This window comes from Priapulus caudatus, unplaced genomic scaffold (assembly GCF_000485595.1).
Source record: "Priapulus caudatus unplaced genomic scaffold, Priapulus_caudatus-5.0.1 Scaffold489, whole genome shotgun sequence".
NCBI lineage: Eukaryota > Metazoa > Priapulida > Priapulimorpha > Priapulimorphida > Priapulidae > Priapulus > Priapulus caudatus.
Window position 1 is genome coordinate 232,173 of NW_014577550.1, and position 13,748 is coordinate 245,920.

A 13,748-nucleotide genomic window follows, 5' to 3' on the forward strand; every position below is an offset into this window, starting at 1 on the left:
TCATAGGCCTACTCATAGACCTCATTTTAGTGATTAGGGCCTATAGACTTTTAGCGACTTATTACATTAGACTTAATTGTTACTTAGACTGTTAACTGTTAGTGTTAGGTTCTTTTTAATTATGTCTGCAATTCTCGAGACTGCTGTTACCCTATATTTTTTATTTTTCAGTGACTCAATTCTGAAGTATTTAGGTGACTGGTGCTCTAGTAGTGCCAGTGCCCAGTGGTGTAGATGTTACCGATGGCCTAAATCTTTTTTGGAGATCTGGAGCGACGATGGGGGACGTTCTTGACAGTGCTGGAATAAAACTGGAATCGACAGTGAAACGGGCGAAGGCGATACTTATAATTAATGCTGGGACGAATAATTTAATTCAGGTATGTTGCTATAATTTTAATATTATAACCTAAACATCAACAACATGCGGAAAACATTGAAATAAAATCGTCGAGATTGGTACGTGTATTGTATCTGCCTCTGATCGAACACAGGTGCATTGTGGTGCAGATTTCAAAATTCGTTGTACTATGATATCTGGGATAATTTAATTTCCAGTATCGAAATACCTATAGATCCCATTTGCCATTTGGGTACCCTACCAAAATATTACAATTTAATTTTGGGTTACTAAATTGCTGTTATATAGTATCCCATAATTCCAAACCCTTAATTGTTCCCTATTTTGCGCACTAGCTGCAGAGATGCCAACCACTACGATTTATCCGTATTTTATACGAATTTCTATTCCTTTTGCACCACTACGACCAGTTTGTATCAAACTACGAATTTCACTGTGATCGAAATATATATTTTTTTTTCAATTATTGTTATTTTTTGTCGATTTATTGTCATTTTTGACCCTCAGAATGCAGGAAATTGCATCTCAGAATCAAATTTTTTTCTGGGGGGCATGTCAGACCCCCCTAGAAAACTCGGGTCACTACGTGACCCTCGAACTACTAATTTTATGGCCAGAAACTACAGATTGCTTCAAATATGTGTTGGCATCTGCTAGCACAGCCACGCACGAGGTGTAGGACTATTGAGTATTGTATTGTATAAAAGCCCCGGACACGCTAGGTGAATTTTACGACGAATTTGTTGGGACGAATGTCACCCCAGATTAATTTGCCTAGTGTGTCCAGTGCTACGTCATTCGGCTGGATCGATTTGCTGCTATCAAACATGCTTGATATTATGATATTATATTCAGCCGAATTTTGATTGTTCGAGTGGTTTTTTGCCTAGTGTGTCCACTCCTTAAGAATACTTTCAAATAACTTTAATATACTTATGATATAAGTATTAACAATTTATACACCGTATGGAAATATGAAATAATATTATATATTTAATATATTATATATATATATATATATATAAATTGCGCTGATACCACATAAGTTATGTCCATATGTAAAATTGAAAATGGTTTCTTGGTGTACGAGAGCTTTGTCATCTATACTATAATTTGGCTAACCTTGTGTGTGCGTGTGCAACTGCCACTGCGAAAAATCGACGATGGACCTGGCTCCCTTTCTTGGATTGCTGGGCCAATGCTGGCTCCCTTTCTTGGACTTTCCCAACTTGGGACCTCTGGCTAAATGACTTAATTTTTCAAATTGTTATTTTTAGGGAATGGGTCCAGTCTGTGTTCGGGATGAGGCTTTTCAGATAATAAGGACAATAAGGTCGATGAATAAAGATTGCATTATCTTTATTTCGGGTAAGTTTTATATATATAATCAATACCCCACCACACAACAGGTTATTAAAAAAATTTAAATTACATATAATTATTTATATATATATGTGTATAATATTTGGTTATAATCAGACTAGAAGTGCAAAATAATAATGTTTTACATTGTATATAGTGCGAAATCCAGCCAGTGATGGAACTATTTTATCTTATTCTGGAGTTGAATAAGAAAGAATTTCAATGTTTAACCGCTGTCTGTTAACCGTTAACTATCTACTTGCACTAGAATCATATATTTTAATAATATCTGCCTAATAATTAAGTTGCAAGTGTTATGTCTTTTCAACTAGGGCTATTACCCAGAACAAGGAGTCAGCATATGTCAGGAAAATCATTTAATGAGAGGAAACAACACTACAAACAGATAGATTTAATGAATCTCATGATCGACCAAACCAACCAGCTTCTGCTCGATATGTGTGAGGTATTACATTTTACTTGATATCAGGGGTGGTACAGGTACTTGGTAGCAGGGTTGGCTAATTATGTGATTAGTTAAATATGTAATGAAATTACTTCGTGAAACAGATTTTTAAGTATGATTAACTAATCATGATTATTGATTTAACTATAATTAGAGTTATCACGCTTTGTGAAACCGGCCCCAGAAGTCCAATTTGATTTCCCTGCATAATGTCGTGTGAACTACAGCTGAAACAAATCAACACTTTAATAAAAACTAGAAAGGCGCGCGGCCCTAGTTTTTTGCTGGGATTTGGATAAGGGTAAGAGTAAAAAGTTGGGAATTGTAGAAACGATCGATTCTTGTTGACCACCAGATTATGAAAATATTTCAGTATGATCATGATCCTGATAATGAAATCAATACAGTGAAACCACTAGCATACAAACACTCCTTTGTATAAAAATGACAAAAATTATTTATGACAATTTCCCTGAAAAATGCGCTTGTATATCTGCAGGTTTTAAGATGATTTTTAGTAACGTTTTACGTGTACATTCTTTTTGCAGAGTTTGCCAATGACAACTATGATTATACATAAGAACATCGACCTCTGCCGTGACGGCCTGCATACAGCTAGACTGGGTATTAAGAAATTGGCATCGTCGATTTTTGATCATTTGAACACCTTGTAAGTAGGCCTATGGTCATGGAATATAATATCATTGAATTAACCATAGACGAAGCACATAAGCAGGGCTCGAATTTCCCCAGTTTGATGACTAATCCGTACGGATTTGTTCCTTCACAAATGAGCAAATCCGCTCAAAATCTAAGTAATCCGTACAGGGTAGGCTAAATTTTACTATGAAAAGAAAAAATTGCATGCAGGACAAACCGTCCTGAATAAAATACCTAAAAGTTAAACATTGCTATTTTAAGCGTGGGAGCTCAGCATTTTATATACAGAATTGTCAGATAGTTGATTGAAATGATGTACTAATAGGCCATGGGCCGAGGTGGCAAAATCGCAGTCTAGAAAATGATTTTCGTTTGACACCCTCATGGAACGGAAGTTTAATTTTGGCTATAAAGTTAATATATATTAATTATAGTTAATTATTTAATTAATCAATTATTATTATTATTTAAAATGTATTTTATTTATTTCAATTAATATCAGATTATTTCTACTATATATAATTTCTAAACTTTAGTTTTTTTAAGCTAGTTATAAGGTCATAAAGTTATATTAGCCATATAAAATACTCTAATATGTAGTTAAACACATATAGTATAAATAATTTTAAGTCATGGTTCGATATTATATTCTATAAAACCACTAATTATACTTTCTATATTCCTTCTCATATAATCCACAATATAATTAATATCTGGTGCTGAAAATTATAGTATATTTCATCATTGCTTTATTATAAATAATTGGAAATCTACATAAATATATATCATAAATATATTATCACTTATCAGTTATATTTCACCTCATTATTATCATAAAATATAAATGATATATGTAATTATTATAAATATCCTAGAAAAGGTATTAATTATTAATCATCATATATTCTAATAGCATTTCCGTATGTTGATATTATAATCAATTATATATTAACACATTAAAATTAATATTACTGTTTAATATAATTGTATATCTCTAATAATATCTAATAAATAAATTAACAAAATTACAAATCTGATTTATATAATAATAATTACTTATAATTATTAGTAATATTTAATAAAGAGCCCATTAAGCCTTAGTACTATCACTATTGACTTTTTTACATTCGTAAATTATTACCCAGTATCCTATAACAACTTATACTTATTTATGAGGTAGTTATAATAAAATAAAAGATACTTAATAACCTATACTTATTCATTAATACTGAACTATTATTAATAAAAATGTGTAATAATTATAATAATTCTAACTTGACTCCAATTTATATTATTAACTTAAATCTCTGAATATATGACATTATATTTCTAAAGTATTGTCTATAATCCCTGAATTTAATAAAATCAACCTCAAATGTTCTCCCCTAAATGTTGCACATTAGTTGAATAGACTTTTGAAAATTTGGAAATTTTCAGAAAACAGTCAAATTCTGCCAAATAGATTGGCTGTAGATGCGAAGCTTTAAACCAAATCACGGTGCTCTATCGAAGCTTGAACCAATCAAGGGTGCTCCATTTTCAAACCATAATGGCACCCCTAGCGATTTGCTTGTTGTAAGATAACAGACCAAGTAGAAGTTTATACCCCAAGACTTAAGTGAATGAATAGTGAGTATAATATAATGATACTCGTAATAGAGAAAATACTTAGACTAAATTAGATTGGGACATTAAACCACTGCACAGATAATTTTCGATTTCTAACCACCCAGAGGCTCTGTGGTTAGATTAGTGACTGTGGACACTGTGAAGCAGTGTTAGTGCGTACCACTAGCTACTACGTCGACTAGTAGTAGTAGTATAGTAGTCAGTANCGCCCCTCCTCCCCCTCCCTTCTACCTCTGCTGCCCCCTTCCCCTCCCCCTCCTCCCTCCCCCTCCCTGCTCCCAGCCACCTTCACCTCCTTTCCCGCCCCTCCACCTCTGCTGCCCCCTTCCCCTCCCCCTTCTCCCTCCCCATCCCTCCCCCGCCTTGCTACAGATATAATTGTCAGCATGAGTTTAACTATGAGTTGTCATTCTATACATGTTGTTACTCAACCATCGCGACGCTTCCAGACATATGCAGTCGATATTGTTACCGTAATTATACCGTATTTATCTATATATATATCTATCTATCTATATATCTATATATATATATATATATATATATATATATATTAATATATATATATATAGTTAATTAATTAATTAGTAACGTTTTTTTACTTTTCTATGTGTAAGGCCTCGGTCGCGTGTTCGCGGTCGTGCCCGTCGCCATGGCGACCGAATCCCGCTCGCCGTACAGAGTGCGCGTTGGCGGAGGGAGCAACAACAACTGCGCGTGCATCGGTGGCCCCTGGGTTGAGCAAGCAGGTTGCTGCCAGCGCACAGCTAACCGATGCTGGTACACAGATAACCGGGTCGTCTGCGTGACTTGACTGCTGCTCCCCCTGGTGGCGACCCCGCAGCCGCGCATACTACCTTATGTTAGAGGATACGAACTATGTAACTACGTTACGTGTAACAAGAAAGATCAGATCCGTGTGTTTGTCAAAGAACTATCAATGTCAACAACATTAATAATAATAATAATAATAATAATAATAATAATAAATAATAATAATAATAATAATAAAGTAATAATAATAATAATGACGATAATAATATAAAACACGGGACAAAGTTAAGATTCATAGTTCTGTGCCATCGCACGTGGAAGTATAGTGACGGCTGCGGTCGCCTAGATGGCACCTGTCGCGAGACGCGGACGCCCGGGTCACGTGATCCGGAGAGATTCCCGGCATGCAGCTCGTCGTCGTGGTGCGGCGTGGGTGTGTCTGAATCTCCCATCATTCTAGCGGGAAGTGACTGACTCAACCAACCGATCACATTTCAGCGAGCAGTGTGTTGGGGGAAGGCGCCGCTCACTGAGGGCTGACGGCACGCTAGACTGTCGCCACGCGGGTTGAATGGCTGCAAGGGCCGTGGAGGGTCAGGGGCGGGCGGCAGTCTACGTAGTTCGCGCGAGCGATGTAGGAAATTTTTTGCGGCAATTTTGAATTCGTTGGCGTTTCGTGATGAAACCGCGGCGCCAATCTGCTCGGCGTTTTCGACAGTATATATCAGATTTCTGATTTGACGGCTTGTGATACACACGTCGCTTCTGTGTCAATAAATTTTCAAGTTATATAACCAAAAGATGTGGCAGTCTGTTTTTCGTGTGCCTTAATTTGTTCAGAAAATAATATAAAACCGCGGCTTAATTAACAAATCCCCAGATCCCGATTCGTGGGAACTTACGAAAATTAAGGATAAGAATCCAGAGATAAAGAATGAAAGAAACAGACCGTGAGAAATGTTAAAATTATAGATCATCTGTTTGTTAGTTTTTAGCTCATCTTGACATAGTCAAATGCAGCTGGTAAATCGCATGACGCGGGCCGTGTCCGTCGCCGTCAACAGTTGGTCACAAATCTTAACCGCGTTCGACGACGTCACGATATTCGGGACGTGGGGGTAATCCGAGAAACGAGTTGGGATGGTCGACAGCTGTATGTCAAGTCAAAGGTTCATAGGTGTAAAGAAGCGGGAACATTCACTCCTCTAACTAAGGTATAGGCGGAACATGCAGAATTGCGGCACAATCTAAACGCGCTCGACTAGGCCGTGAATAGTCGGTGATAGATCATTAGGAAAAGCCATTCACTGGTGCCGAAATTGGAGGTCACGAGGTCACAGGTCAATGCAAAGGGCAGATTTTAGACATTTTTCTGAGGACGCATGGTCTGAGTCGGAGCGATTGAAAAACTTTTTTGTTTCAGGCGTGACCTATCGCATTTTTTATCTGTGCTTTAAATTAAAGGACCATGATAATGTCCTTCGCGACATGCGGAAGAGAAATAAAAAAATATAGTGTTCGGATAACGCCTATTTGACCCTCAAGAGGAGGTTAAACATGGATTTGTGACTGTCTGTTAGAAAGAATTTGAACTGCCGGGTTTGCTAGTAAACTATACATGCCTGGATGTATGAGGCTACAATGTCACAGTGTAAATTCAAAAGCTAAATTTGGTTAAAGAAGGCGTATGTGCCTAAATCGATAATTCTACTTCATTCTGTACTGTCAGATGTTAACATTAACGTATGCGCATGCCGTAACTGCTCCAGCGCCATGTGTTGTGCAGTTTTTGCCTTGCGTTAATTGTTGTCAGGTGTTAGCTCTCTTATGCAATTTGCAGCCTGCTAGCTGCGTCCCGGTAAATGGATGAAGTGCTTCCTAATTTGTCCTATGCAAATAGTTGTTGCTACTGACTATGAGGGAGCTCCACTTTAATCTGAAAGACACTTAAAACGTACGCGCCATCATTCTGTGAGGCAACTTCATTAACGATCCAACGAACATTCTTTTGCTAGAAGGTTTCCTGATACCATCTCTGCGCATTTTCCACGTTTCGGGCGTGTAATGTGAACACATATTGGACTAACAGGGTACTAATACCCACCACTCCACCACAAGAAGTCTATCGCAGTAGACGTTAGATGATGCGCTGTCGCTCTGCGGCACTGTGTGAATAACATTCGGTGCAAACTCACACACACACAACACAAGTTCTTAAAATTGAACTACGTCACGAATTTGCCCATGAAAATTTGGTAAAAAAAAAATTGACATTTTTACATAAAATAAGAATAACTACAAATAATCTCAAACATCTCACGCTTGATAAAAATGTTTTTAGGTTGTTAAATTGCAAAAATCTAGACGATTTGGTAATTGTGTTGCTTGACAGTTATTACACACTATTCCCCAGTTACTGTTCAAACATGCGTTTCTCTATTTTCGCACCCGGCTAAATTAGGGCATATAAAGACAGTAATACCTGAAAAGTAAACATGAAACACTAATTGATATTTATACTATACATATTTATGTATCAAATAACACAAATATACCTACTTGATGGGTGCTAGAAAACACGTCTCGACGTAATCACTTTAATAGAAGTACTTTATTGTAAGTAAAATACATTCAGAAATCACTAGAAAATTTATCACAGATTCTGGACCTCATAATATTATACCGACCCAGCTTCGCAATTAAAGCATATAATATAATATGCGGAGAATCAGTTTAAAAAAACAGGGAACACAGTTTTAGAATCGATAAAGCTCGGTGTAACGCGTAACAGTGCCGAAAGAACCAAACATAAGCAGGCTCTGGAATTTCCCGAGCAGTGAATGACTTAATTTCAGTAGGATTTGTTCCTTTCCAAATGAGCCAATCCCTCATAATATCTGAAGTAATCCGTTACAGGTAGGCTCAAATTTATCTATGAAAGAAAAATTGCATGCATGGACAAACCGTCCTGAAATAAAATACCTTTGAATAAACAATTGCTATTTTAGCATTGGGGCTCACATCTTTATTATATCATATTGTCAGATATGTTGATAGAAATGATGTATAAGCCTCTGCAACCACAGACTGTTCTTGCTCTGTGACCATTTAAGACATAAATTGACTAAGAAGTGCTGATAATCGCAAGGTGGAAGGAGTCAGCTGTGTAACGGCAAGATTCAAGTAACCGTACGGATTTCGGCTTTAGTTCCTTATACATCTGAGGGTCCATCTACTGGATTACCGGATTTCTCGAATTTCGACCCTGCATAAACGACATTCGATTACTTGCCTGCGCACTAAGATATAGTATATGAGCTGTGAATTTGACATTTTATAGATTGTTTCTGTTAACTTATATTGGAGGCTGCCATGGAGTTACGGGCCGCACACACTAGGCCTATTTTATGGGGGCCGACCAATCGCCGGGAAAATCGCCTTATGTGTCCAGCTCATCGCCCGCCGACTTTAGCGCAAGATCAATAACGTTTTAATATATCGGTGCCGATTTATTTCATCGCGTCGACTAAATCGGTGATGTGTCCAGCTCGATTCGGGCGATAAAGTCGCCCGATTAGATCGCATTAAAATCGCCTAGTGTGTCCGGCCCTTTAACGATTTCCAGTATTATCTAAAAAGTACATATTAAGTTAGGTTTTTATAGAAGTTTATTTTCTTTGCAGGAATTGTAGAGAAACACCATTGCGAGTACCAGTACCACTACCAGTACCACATGACGGTTTTTTCCTCAACTTGGCATCAATATCGAACGCAAGCAGTGGACAGGGGATCTTTTCAGTGAAGTTTGTGCTAAGCCAGCGAAGAGAGCAGGTACACTTATTAACCATATTTAATATCAATAACTATATAATCTATATCTCTGATTTTGTTTCTGATATGTTCTATATTGTTTTTTTATTGTAAATATAATGTCGCATCTCAATTTCACAACTTTGTTATTCAGAATTGTTACTGATACCATGTATGCTTGACAATTGTTAAGTTATAATCTGTTAACTTTTCAGGTTATGTATTCGCATCCTGTAGTCACTCTAACTTAGTACAATCTGTATTGTACGCTCTTTTCATTTTATAGATAGCATTTGATCACGGAAAAGCAGAATAACCACAGAGAAGACTCCAATATGCAACTTAAAGAAGTGGAACAAAGAAAAGGCGAAGATCCCATGAAGATCCCTATATAATCGGTAAGATTTCTGTGATATACTGTATCTAATGCCAAGTTCTACTGTGATTTTATTTTTTACCTCCGCCCGAAAGCGGAGTTGAGGAAGGTTATGTTTTCGCTCTCTGTGTGTTTAGGTGTCGTGGTGTTCGCGCAATTCGTATAGCGGCGTCGAGTCGTATGGCGTAATGTGTTGGGCAGCGATCCGATCATTCACAGCGAGTCAGCAAGCCAGAGCCCCATCGAGCCAGCGAGCCATCGATCCCAGCGACCAGCGAGCCGCAAGGCGAGCCCCCACGCTCGTTACACATACATGTTACACTGGAGCGTGTACACTGTCCTACCTTGCGTAGATTCGGTTATTCGTGGTGTTCGTGAGTCCCCAGTTTGGCGTATGTCGCTGGCGGAGGTATGCACTCCGTGAGTGCACTCTTGTCTAGTGTTATTTGTTTCATGACTAATGTGGCTGTTAATACATGTATTTCTGCCAAGGAGAACGAACTGGAAAATAATGGAATTTTCTAAAATGAATTCATCATTATTTGTACAATCGTAGTAGATGTATATATGCACACTAGCATTGCATATATCACACTTAGCTTAATTCGGGTTAAAGTGTTGGTTATTACTCACGAATTCTAAGTAAGATTTTAAAAGATTTGTTGCCATTTTTTTTTCCATACAAAGTAAGAACCTAAATCGAATAAATATCGTCAAAATTCTTACCATATAAGAATTGGTTCTCAACTAGTTAAAAATCCCAAAAACTGGACGATTTGATATTAGTGTCTAACATAATGGCTTGCTATGGCTATGTATGCGTCACGAGTGTATGTTCACATCAAACAATATAGTAAAATAAGAAAGTATAATGCAGCAAATTTAACCATAAAAATGTGACAGAATTACTTAGTATTCTGTATATAATTTATTTGTAATATTTAACAGTTGACGTAATCACTTAATGGTATCTCGCTAAGACGATGCTACTGTAAAAGGAAATTTTAATTCTCATTTACAGATTTTCAATCTTAAAGAACTATGCTGACTATGCTGCAAAAGATATCTGGGTTGGTGAAGAGGCACAACATCGAAGACAACTACAACAACAAACACAGACAGCAACAGAATGTTGGTGCGGGAAATTCAAGTACACGTCAGATTACATGCTACTGGACCATATAATCGATCACAATGTAAACCAAAGAAAGATTAAATAATAATAATGTAATTAAGAAGCCTTCTACTTTGATAGCTTCTAATTTACGCATGTAGCTAAATGAAATAAAGAATTTGTTGCAGATGACGGTGTCTGAATTGGCACGAAAATGAGTTGCCCGCAGCCGCAGTTATTAAACCCGGATCAGCTGCCACAGAATAAGCGACTTTCCATTGCACTTGATGTGCGTGATAGTTCACTTAGTACAAACTTATAGTTCTAATCCCAGAATTAGAAGCCTGGGGCCCGTTGTCAAACAGGGGCTTGTCGTAATCACGTTAATGCTCGAAGTTAATCGCTACGATAACCTCTACCGACTCCAAGCTAATCAGTACATTTCGCGAGACTACGTCTGACCCAGCCACCAACACATCGCAGCTCATTAGAAAACCTTACCGATAACAGAACTTCATCACAAGAACTGCTTGACTTGATGAGAAATCAATCACAAAATTCTAAATTCATACAACATTTATTGTAATCACAGTAATTATGCATATTATTGATGGCTAACACACATATAAAATAATATTTGATGACAAAACACGTGTCATGCATTAATTCTGCACCAACAAGAAAAATTCTCCACACTGTAACGCGAACGGAGAGTCATGGCAAGCGTGGAAAACCTGAACAAGAGAACAAATCCATAACGCCATTTGTAATGTATTGTTTTTGTTATTAGCGTAGATAATTAATGATTTTGACGTGTTTTTCAAGAAAACACCACTTTTATCATTATTATAAAATATAATATCATGAATTGTATTCGTAGTGTAAATGTGTATTTTCAACTTTAATATAAAAGTTAACGAGAGGTCTGAGCTCTCGTAATGTTGAGGATATTTGCAAGGATTTTTTCCGTTCTCCGTAACCCTACGAATGTGTTCTGTCATACGGTGTACTCAGTAGGAAGTTAATGGTAAGACTAAATGTTGTCGACTAATTTTGTTCTGACAACGCCCCCAATGTTACCAATAGCAAAGACAAAATGCAATTATTAATACTACAATAAAATGATTTGATTAGCCTACATGCCTATATTAGAATTTAATGCAACACATGTTTTAAGTGAGGATCTCTTACTCCCATACCCTTACCCATCTCTTACCCCGTAAGGTAGGGGTACACGAGCGTATTTTTTCGCCCGATCGCGGCAAATTTTAAAATCGCTCACCCAAAAATTCGCGTGGAGTCCGTGTGCCCGCCCGTTCACGTCGACGACGACGTAGCCGTAAAGAACGCCTGTATTTCAAAAATGTAAGAATATTTCGGCCGATTATTTACGCGGCTGATCGATCCTCTGGCCAAATTCGCATGCTGCCCGTGTCCGCGTATTTTGTCAAGCGAATCGTGATTTTAAACCAAATCGGACGTGTTTGTGAATATCATGGATGTTAAAAAGGCTGCCGTCCAATACAAAGTGGCGTACCGCGTACTCTCTCAAATTCCGAGTCGTTTGCCCCTTCGTGATCGTGGGCGGTGGTATACGGGAATTGCGTGGCGGAGTTTGACGATCCGCGCGCAATTGCGGGGCGAGAGGAATAGCTGCGTGTAGCCGCTCTTAGTGCTTTACGATGAAGAAGTACTTAATTGGAATTGTTTGGCTGTTTTGTTATGAGAGGCTGGTTATTGAGCTGGGGGCGGTGTGAAGGAGAGTAAAGGAAGCGACAGAAGAAACTGAGAGTAGGAATGGAGTGGAAGGTAAGTGTGGGTAGAGCGGTAGGCAAGGAAAGCTGGAAGCAGTATAGGATGTGAAGGGAAGGAGTACGGGAGGAAGGGAATGGATTAAGGAGAGTTCGCAGTTGAGCATCTTGGATTAGTGGGGAGGTTGCAATGTTAGGTGACAGAGACGTATGAATTTGCTAATGCGTGCGTCTGAGGAATGATAGCTTACACCAGTAGCTACAGCACTAGATTACTCGGAGGTCACGGGAGTAGCGATTATGGTCGGAGTAGACTGGTTCGACGGGTTGAGTCTGTACAGGTGGGCAGCAGGAGCGGGTGCCATAGCTGCACGTTATATCGAGTGTTGGGCAGCCGGTGCGACCGCGATATGGCTGACCAGTCTAGTTAAGGCGAGAGAGGTCGAGGCCGACTACGATGTGCGATGAGAGTGGGGAAGGTTATGCGGTAGCTTCGAGATCTCGTGTGTTTGTTCTCGATGTTACCGAGTTTACTGTAAAAACACACAGGTCGTATCGATACGCATACCTTTGAAATTACATGCGATGGTGTTATGTACGGATCATTTGCGGTATGTGTTACGCAAATGACGTCGTCAAGGCTATCGGTGGGTGTGCGACTTGAACTAAGGTCTAAATGCTGAATGAGACTCATGTGGTTGAATGAGAAAGCTGTAGCATAAGCAGAAGTGTGTGCTATACTTTTGGTCTAGGAGGTCGAGTTATCGGCGCGATGGTGACCGGGCAGTGAATGCCATATTGAAAGCGTCGATTGTCGTCAGAGCTGGGTGCATAAATATACTCGTTCTTTTGGTTTTTCTATTCATTGTAATATCTCGGAGACATTGTAATGATCGTGAAAATTAGCTTTTGAGAATTCTGATCTTAAACTATTTTTTCTTGACGTGCTCCCCTTGCTTTGAGATCTACTATTCTTTTATCATGGCGTAACATAAAGGTATGCGAAATCGCATCGTACGTCTATTTGCTTTGATCTCCTATAAGAAGCTCATTTATTTTTGTATTCTGTCATTAAACGTTATAAATGATTCCGTACGGATGTTGTATCAATTTTTCATTTTGTGGTGCATGTGTTTATTTTTTTGAATATGTAATCTGTTAATTTTGATTATAAGTGCATGAGTAATCGCACATTCATCACTACTTATAGAATGCAGCTGCACACTCCCTGTCATTTTTGCTATGCTGCAAAGTTACAAGTGCAGTTACTTCCAAGAATCAAAGTCATGTTTGACAGTCGATGCCTATGACAGATTACAAATTAGATAGCTGTTTTCCAGGGAACGGAATCTGACAGAAATTATATGATAATACGATTGAATTTCATACCCTCTGGGACGTTGAAAAAAAGAGTATTGTCTAGTTGTGTATAGTTTGTTTTATAC

At 38.2% G+C, this 13,748-nt stretch overlaps 1 protein-coding gene across 1 annotated transcript; it reads left to right on the forward strand.

The window, feature by feature from the left end:
- Positions 1-17: 17 nt before the first annotated feature.
- LOC106810951 lies at positions 18-9,392 on the forward strand. Its single transcript, XM_014814434.1, has 6 exons — positions 18-380; positions 1,639-1,729; positions 2,056-2,189; positions 2,738-2,859; positions 8,936-9,083; positions 9,349-9,392. Exons 1-6 carry the CDS (start codon positions 279-281, stop codon positions 9,376-9,378), a joined length of 627 nt encoding a protein of 208 aa, XP_014669920.1. The 5' UTR covers positions 18-278; the 3' UTR covers positions 9,379-9,392.
- The last annotated feature ends 4,356 nt before the right edge of the window (positions 9,393-13,748 follow it).